This window comes from Engraulis encrasicolus, chromosome 11 (assembly GCF_034702125.1).
Source record: "Engraulis encrasicolus isolate BLACKSEA-1 chromosome 11, IST_EnEncr_1.0, whole genome shotgun sequence".
In the NCBI taxonomy this organism is placed as follows: domain Eukaryota; kingdom Metazoa; phylum Chordata; class Actinopteri; order Clupeiformes; family Engraulidae; genus Engraulis; species Engraulis encrasicolus.
Window position 1 is genome coordinate 47916653 of NC_085867.1, and position 22552 is coordinate 47939204.

A 22552-nucleotide genomic window follows, 5' to 3' on the forward strand; every position below is an offset into this window, starting at 1 on the left:
TGCACGCACAGACACGCGCGCACACACACACACACACACAGGTATACACACACACACGCGCACGCACACGCACACACACACACACACATACACACACACACGCGCACGCACACGCACACACACACACACACACACACACACACACACACGCGCACACACACACACACACACACACAGCAGAGGGTTAGGAGGCTGGCACATAGCCACAAAACACTAAAGACAACAATGCCTCCCTTGGCATCTTTTACACACACACTGTAGACTTGGACAGGGCCGGTTCTAGACCAAAATTATTGGGGGTGGGACACATAAATTGCCAAGCTGAAGCTGTTGCGTCACTAGGAGGAGGGCACTGCCTGGCTACCCTGGCCCCCGTCTAGAACCGCCCATGGACTGGTTACTAGGGCTGTAACGATATTCTATCGAACAGAGAAATCGTGATACACAGAGTCATGATACTGTATCGTGATACAAAGAGGCAATATCGCGATACTCTAGGGCTGCACGATTATGGAAAAAATCATAATCACGATTATTTTGGTCAAAATCATAATCACGATTATTAATCACGATTATTGATTTTTGCAGATTTTTTTGAGAATTATAACAAGATGAAATATAACCAAGAATTAATTATATACGATATGAGAAAAATAAAATGAATTGTAATAATTATATAAAGGCAATAGCATGAAACTTAGATGGACAGATTTCTGGCCAGAAACACCAGCCTGTCAGTATGTTCTGACTTCAAGGACGCTATCAAAAGTAGGTCACTATTGCCACGATTAAATCACGATTAAAATCATGAGTTCGATTTCACTATTTTATCACGATTTTGATTATTTTTCGATTAATTGTGCAGCCCTACGATACACCCATTCAAAGTTTTGTTACAAATCAGTCCAGAAAACAACCACATGATGTGATGTGATAATGTTTCCAAGCTTCAAATCATTATCATTATTATATTTACACTTTTTAAAATTATTAGTAGCCTCTTGTAACCTGTTCTACTTACAAAGTATCATAGTTTTTATTCATAATTTTATTTCATAACTTTTTCAATTCTGAAATCATGGGGTGTATCGAACCGTAGGTCAAAAATCATGATACGAACCGAATCGTGAGTTGAGTGTATCGTTACAGCCCTAACTGGGACAATCTAAGAAGAAGAACAACAACATGCACCAGGAATTTGTACAAAACCAATACTGTACTTGGCTGTGTCATTCAGAGCGATTACCACATCACACCACACTCACAGTGGCTTTTATTTGTTTTGTTTCTTTGCACTTTGTGAGGCGAGATAACACTCTGGGCACAAAGGGGAGTGGAGAAAGCAAACGCAGGCAAAAACACAACAGGAAATGATGTGGATGTTAGTGGATGAGGAGGAGGAGGAGGGGTTTAAAAAGACAAACACGCAGGACAAGCACAGAGGAGAGATGACGATGAAAGATTAGAGGACGCAATAAGATTTCTGGGAAAGGATCAAGTATGGGGGGGTAGAGCGCCAGAGAGAGAGAGAGAGAGAGAGAGAGAGAGAGAGAGAGAGAGTGAGAGAGAGTATGGGGAGCAAGTGATGGTGAGAGATGGAGCGAGACATGAGAGAAAGAGAGACAGAGACAGAGAGATGAAAAGATGGAATGAGGAGTAGGCGCAGGATTTCAATCGAAAGGCAAAGAACCACCACCACCACCACCACCAATAACATCAACATCAACATCATCATCATCAACAACATATTCAACAACCACAACGTACTCCGCTTGCAGAGGAAGGGGAACTTCTTGTAGCAGTTCTCGGCGTGCCAGCTGTGCAGGCCGCGCTCGTTCATGCTCTTCATCTGGAAGCGCTGCAGCTGGGCACAGAAGACGTTGTCCTGGGGGGGCAGCGCCTCCTCTCCCCCCAGGCTGGCGAGGCCCTCGGGGGGCAGGAACACCTGCATGGAGCCCGGCGGCACTGGAGGACCACCGCGCTCACTCACTGCGCACACACACACACGCGCGCACACGCGCACGCGCACACGCACACGCACGCGCACGCGCACGCGCACACGCACACGCACACGCACACGCACACGCACACGCACACGCACACGCACACACACACACACACACACACACACACACACACACACGCACACACGCACACACACACACACACACACACACACACACACACACACACGACACGCAGGGAAGAAGAACAACAACGAAACGCCATTAGAATACATGTATACATGACATTTTATAAGAGACATCTGTAACACTTTATTTTAGGGATACATCTATTAGCACTAATACATACAATGTTAATGCCTGCATAAGTAACTTGTAAGGCATGTACTAAGCAAACGCTAAGGCCTTCTAGGTCCTTACTAAGGTTAAATTGGTAATAAATCCCTTATTGTGCATGAACAAGACATTTGCGAATACATGCCTAACAAATGTTTGATTTTGCTTTGTACATGCCTTAAAAGTTACTTATATAGATACATTGTATGTATTGGTGCTAATAGATGTATCCCTAAAATAAAGTGTTACCGAGACATCATATTTCTGCTAGCCTATAGGCCAGGGATGGGCAACTGGAGGCCCGGGGGCCACATGCGGCCCGCCTCCTCACTCAGTGTGGCCCTTAGATAAAACATAATTAAAGAAATAAATAAATAATGACTAGATTTTCCAGAACACTACTGTCCGTGGTCCCTTGTAATTTCCTCGAACTCTGCAAGTTACAGTCTGATCCCTGGTCATGTGGCCCTCCGATGGTGACGATGAAAAAATGTGGCCCTGCTTATCATGAAAGTTGCCCACCCCTGCTCTAAGGTAATACAATACATCAAATAAATAGGTCAGGTGATGCCACCACATCTGGCCAAGCAACCGCAACTAATGTCCTTACTGAATAAATAAAATAAAATAATAATTTATAATTAGGAAATAAATCATTGGTAGTTAATATACAATCAATGAATATACTTTTTAAATAAATAATTGGTAATTAATATAAAATCAATGAATATGCTTTTTAGATAATCCAGTAACAAAACCAAAAAATAATTTAGTTCGTATAGTAGTGGATTGTACAGTTGTGATTACACTACCTTGACGTCTGCTCCAAAAATATGTCAATGACCTACATATGGCCTCTTCCACATGATACTGTGTACTTGAGCTATGTCAGACTACATGTTAACTAGGGGGTCACTCACCTTTGTAAGCCAAAGCCACTTCCCATCGTCCCTCGATGGAGTGGTTCTGATTGGTGATGACATACTGGTAGCCCACCCAGAACCTGGAGACAACACCACATACGCACACACACACGCGCACGCACGCACACGCACGCAAGCACACACACGCACACACACTTAATAAAAATGTAACTGGCCTTTCACAGAGATGAGAACTTTTCAGGGTGCGTTAACTTTACCAAAGAAATTGTTTGTTCCCTACAGTTTGTGCAAAACATTGTCCAGCTCAAGACGCAGGATTGGAAATGACCCAGTTCTGTGGCAGTCAGTCAGTCAGTCAAAACTGGCTGAGTAAATGAATGATCTCAGAGGGGCAGTTTAAACTTAAGAAAGGCCACAGTGTCCGAAACGTTACTTGTTTAACTCATTGTGTCCTGGAAACACATATACGCTGCATTCAGGATTTTGAGATTTGAGCTGTTTTATTAAAAATGTGGGTAAGTTAGAGCTGAATGAACACATTCTAAGGCAAAACGAGGGTCCTAGCTTTTATATTGAACTTATTTCATGTTTGTATGTGCTTTGGAGGCTGAGATATTTAGGATTTAATAGGCAGTGGGCACCCTTTCCCAAAAAGGGCTTAGGACAAAATGGGTTAATAAAATTCTGCATTGGATGGACAAGAGCATGCGGTATCTTCCCCTCTGAGGTGAACAAGTACCTGCAAGCTACCTGCTCCCCGAAATCTCTGGTGTGCGTTGGTTTTCTCCTCCAAAAACGAGTAAATGAACGAACAACCACATTTTGCAAGGCATGTCTATTTGTATGGGTATTAATCTGACATGTGATACATGTGTTTGGAATTAGGACCCCAGGAAGACTAGCCAATTGCTACGGCATAAGCTAATGGGGATCCTTTAATAAAATAATAAAAATGACTCACTTGCACTGGTCCTTGCGTCCGCAGACCTTGTCGTCGAAGTCCACCTCGATCTTGAGGATGAACTGCAGCTCCTCGTTGGTGACGAAGGTGGCCAGCGAGCCGTTCACCTTCTGGCAGGTGTCCACGGCCTGCCAGTAGTTCTCGTTGCGCAGGTACACCTTGTAGCAGCTGGCCGTCTTCTCGTAGTGGTGCCAGCCGCTCGGACACTTCTCTGGAGGTGGAGAACACACACACACACACACACACACACACACACACACACACACACACACACACACACACACACACACACACACACACACACACACACACACACACACACACACACAACATTGAAGAGCTCGGTTACAAAATGAGTTAGCTTGGAAAAGAATGGTCGTCGCACACTCAGAACTTCATGCAGTTATATTTAATAAAACCAACGTTTCGGCTTACGCCTTCATCAGGGTCATCTTGAAGATGTTGGTCTTATTAAATGTAACTGCTTATTAAATGTAACTGCATGAAGTTCTGAGTGTGTGACGACCATTCTTTTTCAAGTTGAGTCTAATTGTCTGCCGTACGCACCTCAAACGGTGTGCGTTTACTGAAACCGGAAGACGTTGCAAAATGACTTAGAAAAAATTCCCCGAAAGTTCCAAATCCATGGATGTATTGGGCATTGCATGGCAAAATGTATTTTATATACATGTAGGTTTAAAAGTTTGTTCCCAAAATATCATTCATAATATCAGTCATTTCCAAAAATAAAATGCAAAAGTAAGAAAAATGGTGTTTAAGTAAGAGAGAAAGAAAGAAAGAAAGGCGCATACAAAAAGACACGCACAACTTTTTTTTTATTCAATCAGCTAAATATGTCTTATTGAGTCGTACATCATGTAACATGAGCCCTATAGTCTGAGACCACAACACAAAACTTCGGTGAAGACAGGACATGTACTGAATTCAATTCCTGCCTTTCTCTCCCATGTTTACAACACCAAGTGAGGACATCTGGGGGCACCACCTGACACACTTCTGTGGGACACAAACAGTCAGCCCAGGCTTTGCCACTCAAAAGGAGTTATTGGCCTTTCCAGATATAATCGCTCAATAAATTGGCTCAGCCTGGGAAAAACAAGGGCCCATAAATACGGTCGGCTTAGCACATTTCCGAGAACACAAATCGCCAGGGTCACAATAACATTGGCTTGGCTCTCTTCCTGTTTTGCTACCGTTCAGTTAATCTGAGAGTTTTCTGAAACTTTAATCCAAGCCTATTAAATAGCAGCATGCACTGCAATTGAAGAGAGGAGTTAAGGTGCCGGTATGCTTGCTGCAAGATACGCGAGCGCGTGCACGATTCGTTCATGAACGCGTTAACATGCGTATTTAATGTCAATTTCGCGCGCGTTGGACACGGCAGCCAAATGCGTGCGTCAGGTGCAATAGGCTATCTTCAAACTCGCTGGGGGCGATCGTAAGATAGACTGCGCAGTTCCACGCGTGTGCTTGATATGAAAACGACAATGGCATCAACTTTTAAGAGCGTCTCATTGTCCGCCAGTATTTTGCGTCTTGGTCAACTGCTTTTGAAACAAGCATGTGATGCCGGTTGCTCGCGGTGACGCGCGTAATTTACAGCTCACAGCAAGCATACCGGCACCTTAAGGGTAGGAGAAGAAGAAAGAGGTGGAGGAAGAGGAAAGAAGAGGAAAAGGAGGATGAGAGGGAGGACAAGAAATAGGAGGAGGAAGGATAGCGAAGAGTAGGAGGGAGAGGAAGATGAGGCGCACAAGAGAAGGGTAAAGGGGGGGAAGAGGAAAAGAAAGAAGGAAAAGATGAACATGAGGATGAGAGGAGGAAGAGAAGGAGGACAAGAAATAGGAGGACGAAGAGTAGGACAAGAAGGAAGAGGTGGAAGAGCAAGATGAGGAGGGTGAAGAGGAGGAGGAGGATGAGGCAGACAACAGAAGGCTAAAGGGGAGGAGGACGAGGAGGAAGAGCAGAAAAGAGAGGAGGAATAGGAGGAAGATGATAGAGGAGGACAAGAAGGAAGAGGTGGAAGAGCAAGATGAGGAGGGGGTAAGAGGATGGGGAAGAGGAAGGCGACAACAAAGAGTAGGAGGGAGAGGGAGACGAGGCGCACAAGAGAAGGGGAAAGGGGAGGAGGATGACAAGGAAGAGGGGGAGGAAGAGCAGAAAAGAGAGGAGGAATAGGAGGAGGATGAGGAGGAAGAGCAGAAAAGAGAGGAGGAAGAGGAGGAGGATGAGGAGGAAGAGCAGAAAAGAGAGGAGGAATAGGAGGAAGAGGAGGAGGATGTGGAGGAAGAGGAGGATGAGAGGAGGAAAAGGAGGAGGATGAGGAGGAAGAGGAGGAGGATGAGGAGGAATAAGAGGAGGATGAGGAGGAAGAGGAGGATGAGGAGGAAGAGAGGAATAGGAGGAAGATGATACTCACTGTTGAAGCGTACCGGCTGGGCCACCCCCATCACGTCTTCCACCTGCTCATAGCCGTTACCATAGCGATAGCGCTCCTCCTTCACAGCTGCGGAGAGAAAGGGAGGAGTGGAGAGTGGTTAATAGTTAATATGGCTTCTCTCCGTGTGTGTATGTGTGTGTGTGTGTTTGTGTGTGTGTGTGTGTACACACCTGGGTCAAACAAGTTTAGGAAACTGGAAAACTAGAAAAAAAAAAGACAAATTCGTAAAGCCAGGCTCAAACTATGCGACTATCGGCCCGATTCTCGGCTGAAAACCGCCCTTACGACCATCGCTGGAACGTTACCCCCCAGGACCATCGCAAGCCATTGTCGGGGAAGATTTCCTCGTCGTGTGCGACGTTCTAAGATAGAACTTTAGCAGCTCAAAGAGTCGCCGATCGCAAGTCGTAGAAATCAAACACTGTTTGATATTTGCGACTGGAAATAGAACGTCGGGCATTGTCTCTGGGTGGTTGACGTTTAAGGGCGTAACGCAAAAAAAAAAAAAAGTTTTTCAAATTCCTGAAAAAAATGATGGATAAAAATTGGAAAAAAATAGAAAAAAATAAAGCACTTAGTGGTCTGTGGAATTTCACCTTATTTTTGCCATTTTTGGGAAAATGTGTCCTGCATCAACACATAGCATAGGCATGTCACACCGCAGGAAAATGGAGTCACACCACAGGGAATTCACTGCATTATGGTCATTTTAATCCTTTTGTATACATGACTGACATCTGAGCTCATGCTAACTTGATAATGATATTGTGTTTAATCTTAATATGTGTTTTCATTAATAAAAAAACTTGTTTTCCTCCTATAAGAGCAGTCACACCACAGGACACCATAAAATGAACCTAAGCATTGCGTGACAGAAAGATTGCAATATGAAGACATATTAAGAGGTTAAGAGTCACCTTAAACTTCTACAGCACTCTCCAATAACTGAGGTACTGACTGGTTAGGAGCCAGTCTTTAAGACCCTTGTAGTTGGCCTTGCAGCTGCCCATTCACAAACATTGACATACATGTCACCCCACAGGACGCAATTTGTGTTACGAAATTGAACTTGTAGTTAATATTACTGTCTTGAGTTTTTTTCCACATTCACATATCTTAATCTAAAGTTAAGATTTATGCAATCATGCCAAATGCTTCATACATTATTCAAAATGTTGTTGGTTAATTTATATATATATTATTATATATTGTTTCATTAATGTTACAGTCACACCGCAGGAAATTTGACATATAAACCTTTACATAAATCTTAACAAAAATGTTTCTTCTCATCTAAGACTAATATGAAACATAATGTACCACATCTTCTTTCATTGACATTTGTTTTTTAAAGGAAAATAACAGTTTTGTAGGTTTTTAACCAATGTTACGAAAAAACAAGGCGTCACGTCTCCCACCCCTCTGTGGCTGCGAGCAGCGATAAGATTGACAGTTGCGATTCTCTTCTAGTGTGCGGTGCACCCCGACGTCAAAATCGGACACATAATCTCTAGTCGTGTAGTTTGAGCCCGTCTTAAAAAGTCTGGACAATATTCACAACTTTTTTTTCCTTTCAACATTTTTGGCCAAAGATAATGCCAAGGGCTCAGGAAAAGAGCAGAGGAGTAGGCAAATGACACCATATATAATAGAAAACAAGACTTGGGAGCTGAGAGCTGGCCGAGTTGCCAGACTGCTACTTCATCTTGGCACTTCGGTGAGGTAGTTTCACCATGAGACCTTCAAGGACTTCACTACAGTCTAGACTGCAGAGAGCTATGGAGTGTTGCTCAGTTTGTGTTTGGTGTGTATTTCTCACAAGCTAAAGAGCTGTCTGAGACTGGGGCTACTGAAAAGATACAAAAAAACAAACAAACAAAAAACACTTTTTCAATTGACTGGGGCTCAGGAGAAGCTTTAATGTTTCATCCCCATGGACGGCCTCTGTGTGTGTGTGTGTGTGTGTGTGTGTGTGTGTGTGTGTGTGTGTGTGTGTGTGTGTGTGTGTGTGTGTGTGTGTAAGCTCGGTCACAAGAACGCGGCTGCGAGACAACATGCATCACATGGCGAGTAAATCGGGTGGCTTAATTTGCCTAATCAGACCACACTCCACAGCCAAGGGGTCAGACCAGGAGTGTGTGTGTGTGTGTGTGTGTGTGTGTGTGTGTGTGTGTGTGTGTGTGTGTGTGTGTGTGTGTGTGTGTGTGTGTGTGTGTGCGCACATGACCGTGTGTGGTTGTCTTGTGTGATTTTGGCATGCTAGGCCTCCTTTTTGTGTTGAGGTTTGATTGGTTGTGGTGAGTCCTCATGAGAACTGTTTGATTGGTTGTGGTCCACATGAGAACTGTTTTTGTTGTCACCCACTTTACGGTGAGAAGAACTGCTCAGAGAAGAAAATATGTGCCAGTAAGACCTTGCAAACAGATCATTGATTACCCTATATTTTTAGGAGCGAAGAAATCAAATCGCTTTCTCAATACTCCAGTAGAAATCAGGTGCATATATTTACTTCTGGATTGAGGTTACCTGACACACACACACGCACGCACGCACGCACGCACGCACGCACGCACGCACGCACGCACGCACGCACGCACGCACGCACGCACACACACACCTTCAATAATTGTGTAGGAAGACTGCCTGTCTGGTATATATGCAGGAGCAGGTTAGGGAAAACAAGAGATTGTAGGCCAGGAGGTCACAGTGTACTGGGGAAGTGAACTGTTTGTAAAAAGGGGGAAGCGACACATTGTGCTACCCGGACTCAAAAATAACATTCTGTGCTTCTGTGTTGGCTATGTTTAGTTGGAAATGGCAAGGTTTAACAGGAAAGATCTGTTTTGGCCTTTTGGAGACATGTTGGCGAATCACAAAATGGCACAGTCAGCATTTGTCAACCTGCACATCAACAAGCAAGCTTGAAGCCAATGAGGCCCTTCTACACAGTGGATTTGTGTGTGTGTGTGTGTGTGTGTGTGTGTGTGTGTGTGTGTGTGTGTGTGTGTGTGTGTGTGTGTGTGTGTGTGTGTGTGTGTGTGTGTGTGTGTGTGTGTGTGTGTGTGTGTGTGTGTGTGTGTGTGTAGGTTCCTGATTAGCGTGTGTGTGTGTGTATCTGTTTAAACTCAGAAGAGGTCTCTGTTATGCATTTGTTTGTCAGCACGCAAACATGTTGCATGCGCATGTGAGAAGCAACACACTATGAGGCTGCCTGTATCAAGTGGGGGCTTTTTTAGATAGGGCAACGCGAATGGGCATGTATTAACTTGGTGTGTGTGTGATTGTGTGGGTGTGAATGTATGTGTGTGTGTGTGTGTGTGTGTGTGTGTGTGTGTGTGTGTGTGTGTGTGTGTGTGTGTGTGTGTGTGCGCGCCCGCACGCCTGTGTATGCATATGTATATGCTTGCCCGTGTTTGTGTGTGTCTGAAACAGAGTGTCCATATGTCGTAGCAGTGGGCCACCTTGATGTGTTGCGGCAAGCTACTTTCAGGGGCAGTCCATCTCGTCGCTTGGCTTGCGTGCGTGTGTGTGCGCTTGTGTGTGTGTGTATGTTTCGGGCTACTTAGGGCAGTCCATCTTGTTGCTTGGCTTGTATGTGTGTGTGTGTGTGTGTGTGTATGTTTCGGGCTACTTAGGGCAGTCCATCTTGTTGCTTGGCTTGTATGTGTGTGTGTGTGCGCTCGTGTGTGTGTGTGTGTGTGTGTGTGTATGTATGTATGTATGTTTCGGGCTACTTAGGGCAGTCCATCTTGTTGCTTGGCTTGTATGTGTGTGTGTGCGCTCGTGTGTGTGAGTGTGTGTGTATGTATGTATGTTTCGGGCTACTTAGGGCAGTCCATCTTGTTGCTTGGCTTGTATGTGTGTGTGTGTTTCTACTTACGAGGGCAGTCCATCTCGTTGCTTGACTTGCGTGTGCGTGTATGTGTGCGTGTGTGTGTGCGTGCGCATGTGTGTGTGTGTGTGTGTGTGTGTGTGTATGTATGTATGTTTCGGTCTACCTAGGGCAGTCCATCTCGTTGCTTGACTTGGCTTGTGTGTGTGTGTGTGTGTGTGTGTGTGTGTGTGTGCGTGCGTGCGCGTGCTTCTACTTACGAGGGCAGTCCATCTCGTCGCTCTTGTCGTCGCAGGCGGTCCAGCCGTCGCATTGCCAGGCGAGCGGGATGCACTGCATCTTCCCACTGCGGCAGGCGAACTGCCCAGGGCTGCAGCGCAGCTCTACACACACACACACACACACACACACACACACACACACACACACACACACACGCGCGCACGCACGCGCGCACACACACACGCGCGCGCGCACACACACAGACACAGACACACACAATCACGCGTGCAAACACGCACACACACAACAATAACAACAAACAAAGATGTTGTTAGTATATTGGAGAACATCTAATAAATAACATGTATTATTATTTTAGGCAACACTTTATCACAGGCCACAGTGTATTTCAGTGTAATTAAAGGTATCAATATGTAATGTACACTGTACACATAACTGTATGATACTGTGCAATTACATAGTTACATGTTATTACATACACTGAACCTAATCAATGCAAGACAGTATAATAATGTATAAACTTATTTCAACTCAGACGGCATCCTAAACATTCAATTGCATTCAAATTGATCATATTTAGCAGTGTTTCCCATACATTGAGGGAACTATGGCGCACCGCCATAGTTTAAATTTGACCGCCATAGTTTCCGAAAATGTAAAAAAAATTAAAAAAAAAAAAAAAATAAAAAAAATTATTTATTTTTTTTATCTTTTTTTTTTTAACGATTTCCGTGTTTGTTAAAAGCGATTTCAATTACGATTTCCTTCGCATTTTCCTCCTGGAGTAAATACATCCTATAGAGAAAACCACAAGTGCTTGAAAGAGAGAGGGATCAAAAGCCTTGTCAAGTCGTAGTTAACTTGGGTTTGGGAGCAATAAAAAAAAAACCTTCCGAGAAGGGACAGTTGGGATGAGTTTACTAACACTCCCCAGGCTTTGTTTTACAGTTGTAATGAGTTAGGTGGTGACAGGCCTTCATTGACAAGGCAGAGGAGACATCGGGCTGCATATAGAAATGAATGTGTAATGAATGTGAATATAGACATAAATGTGTAATATGTTGTTCAGCCCTTTTAATGGGAGGAATTTTGAAAAACTGGCCCTGTGACCAGCACCCCTCATGTAGAATGTGTGTGTGGGGAAAAGGCATAGCTACCCTCTTAGACCCTTTTTGTTTATGCGTTAACAATTTCACAGCAATCTTAAATTCTTATCTCTGCTCCTATTTTGTTTTATTATTTTTTTCATTACATAGACCCTTGCATGTGCCTTATTTCTCAAAATATAAATGGCTGAAATGTAGGCCTAGGCCTATAGTTTCTCCATGCGCCAACGTCATACTGTACTCATTGTTTTGCCATTTTGCATCTACATATACCCCCACCCCCCTAAAAGGCCCGTGAAAAGACCCCCCCCCCCCCCCCCCCTCCCCCCGACAAAAAAAATCCCGGCTGCCCCCATAGTTTTCAAAATTTCTGTGGGAAACACTGTTTAGGTTGCAGAAGGATGTCTAATACTAGGGCCACACCAATTTAATTTGTTGGTTCTCTGATTTTTTCAGGAAAAAGTTGAAGCGAGAGGGCGAAAAAAAAAAAAAAATTAGTCGTGTGGTTATACCACCTGTATATCAGCCTCACATGGACCTCCAAAGGAAGGTGCAAGACAGGCAAACACCTGGACATGGAGAAGGACAGTGTAGAAGGGAATTAAGGCAGCCAAATAGACCAGGCACAAAATTAGCTCACAGGGCAATTATTATATTAATCTGGTTTGAATAAACTGAGATGATGAACAGTTGAATAGTTGTTGTTTTTCTTTTTTAAAACTGCTATCCCACTCTACTAATTCCACTAAGAGCAATACTGTGTTTCACCGCTGCTACTGCTAAGCCACAGGGGCTTCAACTTGCCATTGCATGTTTGTCTGTAAATGTTTGAATGTAACACGTTTCCTGATTCGCTAGTCGTAATCGGCATGTTGAAAGGAGTGGTTTTATTGGTTCTCTATGTCACATGACCTCCAACTACTAAAGAGACACCTCCCCGTTCATGAAAACATGCAGTCTTCGGTTTTTTTTTTAGCGATTTCATTTTTTGGGGTATTGAAACTGATTTTTTTTTTCCATTTTGTTACAAAATACAAGAGGCGAATCCGAGAACCAACAAATTAAATTGGTGTGGCCTAGGGTTGTAGCTAGCCAACCACCGTCAACAGATTCTCTCATTTCACTCACACCCAGACGCACATTTCTTGTGTTTGCCTCTAGTTTTCTGTCATAGGAAATAAAAAAATACCAAAAGAAAGTTTTTAATGTAGCCATTTTGCACTCCAAATATACCTTACATATGTCAAGCAGAAAAAGACAATCAAAGCCGACAGTAGAGCATGTTGAGGCAGCCGTGGCCTAGTGGTTAGAGAGTTGGTCTTCCAATCTAGTGGTTCCCGGTTCGAATCCCCCCTGACCTTTCCCTACATCTCCATCCATGGCTAGGCTAGGCACCTAACCCCACATTGCTCCAGGGACTGTAACCAATGCCCTAAAAAATAATAGTTGTAAGTCGCTTTGAATAAAATGAAAGCGTCAGCTAAGTGCAATGTTGTGGTTTCTATAATGAGCATGGGAAAACAGGGAGAGGGAAAATAATTAGGGTGGGATTACAAAAATTAAATAAACTAAATAACTGTACTAAGAAGTCAATTATTTTACAGCTGTCATGAAACCATGTAATTACACTTTACTTCATGACAACATTCAACCGTCAGAAGACGGTTCTCGTTTTGTGATTAGATTTTGGGGGTGGTATTGTTCATACATCACTATTATTCTACTCAATTCCATCTACAGTGTCATACTTGGTTTTTTCCCCCCGCACACCTCAACTGGCAGGTGCGTCGGCGATGGCCCAGGGGTCACTCAGCAAGGGGAGATTGCCTGATGAAGGTCTAGTACCGAAACGCCGCTTATTAAAGAAAAACAGCGAAATGATCTAATAATAATCGTGTAGGGCTGCACAATTAATCGAAAATAATCGAAAATTGTGATAAATTAGTGAAATCGAAGTCGAAATTTTAATCGTGATTTAATCGTGGCAATAGTGACCTACCTTTGAGAGCGTCCTTGAAGCCAGAACATATTGACAGGCTGGTGTTTCTGGCCAGAAATCTGTCCACCTAAGTTTCATGCTATTGCCTTTACATAATTATTACAACTCATTTTATTTTGCTCATCCCGTATATAATTCATTCTTGGTTATATTTCATCTTGTAATAATTTCCCAAAAAATCTGCGAAATTCAATAATCGTGATAACGATTTTGACCAAAATAATCGTGTTATGATTTTTTCCATAATCGTGCTGCCCTAGTGTCATGACTGAAAAGGCATACATTTATAACACGTCTAGTTCTCATCTCGAACCCAAAAGTTGCTTCACCATGAGAGACAATACCAAGTCATCAGGGCACCTCTGACTAACTAACTAAAGGAGTTTTTAGATGTTTCAGAAGTGGGTCAGTTAGTTTAAGAAAGAAAGACAATATGTAGGTTAAGGCCTCTTTTCTCCTTCTTTCTAAGACGGGGACATCGGGGGGATGGGTACATCCTCCTCCAAGACTGAGGTTACCTGAGCATGGTACAGTCCTGCCTAGGGATGCAAATGATTAATCCATTAATCGACTTTAATCGATCAATGCGTTAATCAATTAAAAAACATTAATCGCAATAAATCGACAATTCAACCTACAAGAGACCCAGGTGAAATGGGCATGTGAAGAGTGTGTGTGAAGAGGGGTGTGAATAGTGGGAATATTTAAAACACATTTGGATTGAAGAATTGAAATTGAACTAATGTAAATGTGGTATTGTATCTCAATTTTTAATTAAAATGTTTAGATTTAGATTTTTTTTTTCGAGAAACATTAAGATTTCTGAGGGAAAACGCCACTTATCAATTAATCTTAAGTCGATCAATAAGGCTATCAACTAATGATTAATTAATTCATCGATAATTTGCATCCCTAGTCCTGCCGCACTGCTTTCCCTTGGGGCGCTGTATGGGGCTAGCCCCTCGCAGTCATAATAACCTCAGTAATCTCATAACCTGTGCAGGCATTGCCAAGGGAATTCAGAAATGCTGTTCAGCCTGTTGAAAGTTCACAGACAGTGGAAATAATTTTGGAAACAGTTTAAGGCTGAAATGAACTTACTACGAAGCGAATGGTTTGAAGCCTGCTAGAGTGACTGATCAAGGCCTAGTATTCTGCAGGCTGCTTCAGGGCGCAGCAGGGTGTAATCAAGCACATGAAAGCCCACAGCTCAGCTAAAGCCATGTCTGCAACACGCCCCCCCTCGCCTCCTCGCCTCCAGTTCACTCTGTCTCTGTGTCTCTCTCCTTCCTTGTCTGTCTGTCTGTCTGTCTCTCTCTCATTCCATCCTGGCCTATCTTCTTTCTTCACATCATTCATTCATTTTCTCTCTACCTATTTTTCTTTTTCTCTCTCCCTCTTCTCTTTCATCTTCTCTCTCCCTCTTCTCTTTCATCTTCTTCTTTCTTCCTTCCTTCCTTCCTTCCTTTCTTTTTCCTTCCTTCCCAGTTTCCTTCTCTTCCTCCGTCCCTCCCTCCCTGCTGCTTTGATAATGAAGACTGGAGGGGGGGGGGAATATGATTTATAAAATCACCAGCTACCCTGACAGGCTCGGTCATGTGGAAGGAAAGCCAGTGTGGTGCTGCATGCTAAGGCTACGTTTGGTTTGGGGCTGCAGGTGTGACCCGATCCTTGGGGAAAGAGACTGGGTATGGGGCACCTAAGTCACGCCCTCTACTTCCTGGTTCATGGGGCAGAGGGAGTCAAAAAATAATTACTGGGCTTGAAATGAGTGGTTTTTCGACAACAATCCAAACCTTGGACCTTCACTTATGCACCAGAAGTCCACCACCACTCGCCTCATTCACTTCCATTCATTTTATTGCAACTGTCTGCCCCATGAACCAGGAAGTAGAGGGCGTGACTTAGGTGCCCCATACTGCCAGGGGTCAGACTGGAAGCAAGCATGGGCCTCCTGTAGCCCACCACCAGATATGGTCACAGCACAGGCTAGCAGACAAGACTGAGATTGATTAGTATTATTAAAGCTGTGTGCATGTCTGTGTGTGTGTGTAGTGCATCTGTGAGGGTTAATGCCTCAGTACAGTCTGTGTGTGTGTGTGTGTGTGTGTGTGTGTGTGTGTGTGTGTGTGTGTGTGTGTGTGTGTGCGTGCACGTGCGCCCATGTGTATCAGTCTGACGTGACCCCTGTCAGGGGGGTGGAATTCCTCGAGCAGAGAGCAGCATGGACTTGGTGACAAGCCAGCATCGACCTTCGCCGTAAGGACACGCGCGCGCAAACACAAACACAGACACAGACACAGACACAGACACACAGACAGACACAGACACACAGCAGCTTGGGAAACACCAGCAGTCATCAACTGTGATCTATGCCACCACCTGTCCTCAAAAGACAGCACACACTCTAGACGACTCCGCTCCACTCCGCTGCCTCAGACGGCTAAGCATTTCTGTCTGGAGAGGCAACAAATGATGGCCTTCACAGCCCTCCGACCCACATTGATCAAAAGGAATAACCTGGTGTACTTGATAACGGTACACACAGACAGAAATGAGCACCAGGGTTGGAAAAATGGCAATTTTCTTAAAAATGTAGACTTCAGGGGCTATTTTGGGACTTTATTCATGAATGCATCATTTGGCGTAAAAACCCACTACCTTGGGTCTAATGATGAAGACCAAGCTGAATGACATTTCACTGTGCATTGCTAGCGTTTGTTCATTTATCTTTGGTCTTGGCCCATTGTAAGCAGTCAGGAATTAACATGGAATAACCCTATATCCTTTTCACTTTCACTACACATTTTTTTTCATTGCACTTTTCCTGTATTTGCAATTTATCTCAGGTCTCTCAGCCTATTGTCAGCTGCACCCATTTGGGGAATGTTATCGCATAGCCCAGGCCTACCACAGAGAAATTCCTGGTGATGAGACCTACCCTACTGAACACGTCTGGGTAGCGGGAATTCGGTTATCGCACAGGCCTTTCACTCCTATTAGTGAGAGAGAGCGAGACCAAAGAGGTTGGATATAATAAGAGGAATCGAAACACGCCCACTCAATGCAAAATCGTGTGCTCAAAATTTGGTCTCCTAAGGGGGCGTTGTCCCTCCTTCTTCTTCTCTTTTCGTGATTTTTGCACAAGACGTGCGCTACCGCCATCTACAGCACTAAGGGGACTCCATTTATTCTCTACCTCAAGACTCCGAAGGTCTCCTAATCGAAGGTCTCCTAAAGGGGCGTTCACCCGACGTAAAGTGGATACCAGAAAAGAACCCGCCTGCTTTATCTCACTCTCATATACGATTCTCTGGCGAGACTATAACTAGGGCCACTGATAGTTTTGGCCAGGTCCAGTTACGACATGTTTAAGGGCCCTGAACTCAATACATACAATGTTATGAGGACCCAATTCTGGGCTGTGTCTCTCTCTAACCTGGGCCCTAGACAACTGACCCCTTTACCCCTCACTTTCAGCTTCTCTGCCCGTACCCAACACATCTCATTAATGACACGCTGCTGCAGGGCCCTTTGATCAGCTAATGGGCGAGGGTGCAGAGCTGGATATTAGACTGGGAACAGATCATGCTCTTCCAGTTAGATATCAAGCAGGCGGAGAAATGCGGAGAGTGTGAAGAGTAAAAAGAAGGAAAAAAGAACTCTCTCTCTCACACATACACACACCTCTCTCTCTCTCTCTCTCTCTCTCATAGTCTCACACACACACGCACACACACACACACACACACACACACACACACACACACACACACACACACACACACACACACGCGCACACACACACACACACACACACAGCGGAATGGAGAGTTTTAATCACATGCTGTTCTGGCGGCTCGATCCTACTTGACAAACAACACGTGTAGTCCCTGCTCGGCTCTGCTCTGCTCTGCTGTGTGTGTGTGTGTCTGCTCTGATGTGTGTGTGTGTGTGTGTGTGTGTGTGTGTGTGTGTGTGTGTGTGTGTGTGTGTGTGTGTGTGTGTGTGTGTGTGTGTGTGTGTGTTCTGCTCTGCTCTGCTCTGCTGAGGGCTGCCTGGCCAAGACATTCATGCAAAATTAACCAAGATGCTCAGTAGACTCGAGGGGGCTGAGAGGAGCACCTGTCTGAGTGCATTTAGTTAAACGCTTTGAAAGTGCTGCTTCCCCACTGAGCCACTTTCCTGCAACGCGCAAGCCTAAAGTCCGTCAGTCAGTCAACGAGCCGCCAGGTGTCTTTAATTTCTATAAAATGTAATATGTGTGATGAAGTGGTCCGCAACACTGGGTATTAGCGCCAAAAATATTAACTTCTAAACTTTATTTCATTTTTTTACAAACGCCTGTTTATATTTTAAAGTTTATAAGTTGATATTTTTGGACCTAATACCCAGTGTGCTAACCACTTCATCACACTGTTTACCACTTTTTTGTCTGGCACCTGGATAACTGCTTTGTGGATGTACCCCAACCCCAACCTCCAAACGCTATAAAATGTAACATGACTATGAAAGCAGAATGTGGTCGTCAGTGGAGCTCTCTTCCCGTGTCTATGTGCTCATGCCTGTTAACCCATTTTGTCCTAAGCCCTTTTTGGGAAAGGGTGCCCTCTGCCTATTAAATCCTAAATATGCTCCGAAGCACATACAAACATGAAATAAGTTGCATTTAAAAGCTTTAGAACCTTAATTTTGCACTAGAATGTGTTCATTCAGCTCTAACTTACCCACATTTTAATAAAACAGCTAAAATCTCAAATACCTGAATGCAGCGTATATGTCACTCCAGGACACAATGGGTTAAATGGCATGCAGAGTTTTTGACAGCCCACCTTAGGACACGAGCCACACCCACAACACGCAAGGAAGAAGGGAGAAGCGTATAGGAGTGTATATGGATATTTGTGTATCTGTACTGTATATGGATGTCTGAGGAGTTGTCTGAGGATGCTGTCTACATGTGTTGTAAATTAGATCTGCACCACAAAGATCTAACCTGATGGAACTGACCGTCTGATGTGAAAAAAAATACCCCAATGGGGACAATAATGAATCTAATCTAGTCTAATCAAGGCGGACAGGTGGCGTTGTCTTGACACACAATATGCTAGTACAGTGATACTCACTATTTTTTTCGTCAAGAGCCACATTAGAAGAAAAAAATCAGGAGGAGAGCTGCATGGAGCGGCAGCTATAATATAATATAATATTTTATGCTATTTTTTGCTATAACCTTGCGAGCCGCCAAGTCAGCCGTCGGCTCGCGAGCAGCGCAATGAGTAACAGGGCGCTAGTAGTAAAGTGAACTGAACACCTAGAATGAGTTTTCCCATTGAAGAAGGTCACAGGTATGTTATTGGTCTGTTTCACTTCGCCATGCCTATTAACTCTAGACTGTGATGAGGTGGGACAAGTAGGACACAAAACACTTAACAATGTGGTTGTGCGGCGGGTAGAGTTCATTTCACACTCACACAACATGCTTCTCTATATTGAAAAGCGTGCAGCCACCCTCAATGAGGGTGGGGGACTGCATGCTTTTCAACAACCCCACCTTGAAGGTGCACTGTATCTTCTATGCCAGGGATTCCCAACCTTTTTCAACTTGGGGCCCACTCGAAATTGTCAAAAATGTTCGGGGCCCACCTCTGACCCAATTAAGAATAAAACTCAAATAAATCAACAACAACACATACCAAAAAAATATGATTCATATTTTTGGAAAATGATTTCGAGGCCCACTTGGAATACATTCAGGGCCCACCAGTGGTCCCCGGCCCATAGGTTGGGAATCACTGTTCTAAGCTGTTCATTGACACTGTGCTGCCTATTACCCAATGGAATCTTTTCATGAATATTTACAAAGTAATAAACTATTAACAAAGTAATATTTTAGTAGTATGACAAGTACCGTACGTCTTGCAGCATAAAAAAAAAAGTCTACTTGTGGAAATCCAAAATGGCGGACATGGAGATCCCCCTTTTCATATATGAAAAGTGCAATTTTCCCATAATGTCATAATGAATACTTAGAATCTGATGATGGTAGTAAGTATTCGTAAAAAAATAGGTAAGCTAAGCTTAACATTTGTGAATGGGCAGCATTCATTCCTGAAATAAACTACTAAAAATATTACACAGTGCACCTTTAAGGCTTGTGCTGTAGGAGAAAATCGTTGGTAGAGTTCACATCGCAAAACATGCTTCTATATGAAGTGAACAGCACACTTTTTGACAGTCGATCTAAAAGTGATGGTTCAGAGTAGATTCACCCTAATGCCATTTGAACCGTGACATCCATCCAGTAGTCCACCCGAAGTGATTTCTACCTTGGGAGAACATTAGCCGAGTTACCGAGTTATTCCGAATAGCTTAGTACAAGCGGTAATGGACTACTGGATAGATGTCACGGTTCAAATGGCATTAGGGTGAATCTACTCCGAACCATCACTTTAAAGGCATGCAGGTCCCAACACTCTCTACACTAGGATGGGGAAGGAGAGGTAAGGGAAGGGAAGGTTAGGTGGGGTTGGGTTTAGAGGGAGAGCAGCTTACCTGACAGTAGCCTGGCCAACGCTAGCCGAGGGCCTGCAATGAAGCACACAAACAGGTGAAGCCTTAACTAGAAGCCAAAACCCCAAAACACCCGCGCGCACACAGACCACACACACACACACACACACACACACACACACACACACACACACACACACACACACACACACACACACACACACACACACACACACACACACACACACACACACACACACACACACACACACACACACACACACGACTGCCTAGTATTGGAATGCAGCCTTTGACAAAATCCCTGGCCACCTAGGGAGTTGTTAATGTGTAGTGGCAGGCGGGCGGGTATTTATTTGGGTGTCTGTCCCATTTGCCTTAAAGCTTAGCCATGCAGGGGGTCCGCTCAGCATGGGTGGGGTGTAGGGTGGGATGGGATGGGGTGACTCGAGGGGGGTTCCCTTGAAGGCCCTGTTCAGGCCACCACCTGTCCAGTACCATCTCATCACAAACTCCATCACGTCTGTGAGAGACCACCCACGGTTTAAGACACCCGTTGCTGCAACCCAGCAGCCCTACACTCGCACCCAGTCGAGCCGGTGGAGGAAGCAAGTGGCTGCTGGGCCACCGCGCTGACCCGGCTGCTTTGAAACCCTTCTCTCTGCTCTGAAACACTTCTCTCTGCTCTGAAACACTTCTCTCTGCTCTGAAACACTTCTCTCTGCTCTGAAACACTTCTCTCTGCTCTGAAACGCTTCTCTCTGCTCTAAAACACTTCTCTCTGCTTTGAAACACTTCTCGTGGATGAAAAGAAAAGGTGGTAGAGCACTACTGATATTACTGCTAGTCATGTTGAACAAACAAGAAGGAAAACAACCCAGGTTCAGGCATTCAGGTGTTTTAAACAGTGAAAACAAGCCTTTATTTCGTGTGCTAATGCATTAAAGACCTTCGTCAATTATGGAGAATTACATAGCACCACAACTGCCACCTCCACAAAGCCTGCCTTTAGTTTTAGACATGGCTAGATGATTCTTCAGTGTAACAGAAACAGGAAGACAGCCCTCATAGCCTGCCACCGTTCTCAAGGCCCTGGGAATCGAAGTTGACATCTCTGCTACTTTTGTGTGTCATTCACATCACATGACACTGTGCCACTGCCACTTCATAAACACGGGCCAAGCAAAGGCCACTACGCTGCCTTGCACTGGCCTGGCCTGGCCTGCTTCGGCTTGGCAGGGTGCTGCTGAGGGCCAATTACGTACTGCATGTCCCATGACTCTCATTTTCCAGGACGAACCAGCTACAAAGTCTCGGACAGCCCCAGTGGCCAACCTACAGGCCTCATTATATTGACAGCTTTTTTTGGGGTCAGGCTTAGGTAGTGTGTCATTATGTGTAAAACATTCAATAGTGAGTTAGTCAAACACTTCAACCCGGTTTGTTGCTGTTCTGGTTGGGACATGTTGCAACTGATTACTTTTAAAACTAACCGAGAGCTTCTAAAATTGTGTTTTTTTCCCACTGCACTTTTCAACAGTTGCCACCACATGAAATCTGTGTATGCATTAAAATACTAAATCAAAACAAATTCGAAACCTTGAATCACAACTTTCAAACAGAAAGTGCTGGGTGGAAAGGCATCCCAAATCGTTTGGGGAACTCGAGCTGCCCTCGCTCGTGAACACCTCTCCAGAGCTGTCACTCAGAGAGGGGCTGCAGCCTCCGTAACTTGACAGCGCAAACAGGGCTACCCCGTGTCGCCATGCGCCCAGGTTTAAATTTAGCACGGCGTCGCAGTGTTCAGATTACCAATGGTTGTTTAACCCCACTAACTGGTGGTGCAGACCCCAAAGCCACACAGACTAAGCTTCACCCGTGCTACTACCACCTGCTACTCTACAGACAGGTCTAATCTCGGAATGAACAACCGCCTTTCAGTGAAGGAGATCAAAACACTCAATCACTTCTCTAAACAAAGCAATGCAAAACAGGGTCTTCTTTTCAGTCAGCCTACACGCAATGGTCCTATCTTAACTTTGAGTGGTAATTGCATAGTTCTGAGAATAGAGGAAGCTTGGCAATCATGCAACGACGTAACTTATTGCCTAGGATGTGTGTCTATTAAATTTAGATAAAATGCAAACAACTTATTCTGCTCTACATGGAATTTGGGCAGAAGCATGTTATTCCTGAGATCATCTCATTTCTCCAAGCGCAACAGAGCAGACACCG

The 22552-nt window shown here is 44.4% G+C and overlaps 1 protein-coding gene across 3 annotated transcripts in view; it reads right to left on the minus strand.

The window, feature by feature from the left end:
- Positions 1 to 22552, minus strand: part of dgcr2 (DiGeorge syndrome critical region gene 2) — a 30662-nt gene that overhangs the window by 7138 nt on the left and 972 nt on the right. Inside the window, exons 2-7 of one of the 3 annotated variants that reach the window (XM_063210799.1) lie at positions 20342 to 20374; positions 10699 to 10821; positions 6586 to 6672; positions 4146 to 4356; positions 3221 to 3303; positions 1768 to 1989 (exon numbers count right to left, since the gene is read on the minus strand). In XM_063210799.1, the coding sequence (XP_063066869.1) occupies positions 1768 to 1989; positions 3221 to 3303; positions 4146 to 4356; positions 6586 to 6672; positions 10699 to 10821; positions 20342 to 20374 (759 nt within the window). Of the gene's footprint in view, positions 1 to 1767; positions 1990 to 3220; positions 3304 to 4145; positions 4357 to 6585; positions 6673 to 10486; positions 10502 to 10698; positions 10822 to 20341; positions 20375 to 22552 lie in introns of those variants that run through there. The other 2 variants (XM_063210800.1, XM_063210802.1) reach the window with 2 other exon arrangements.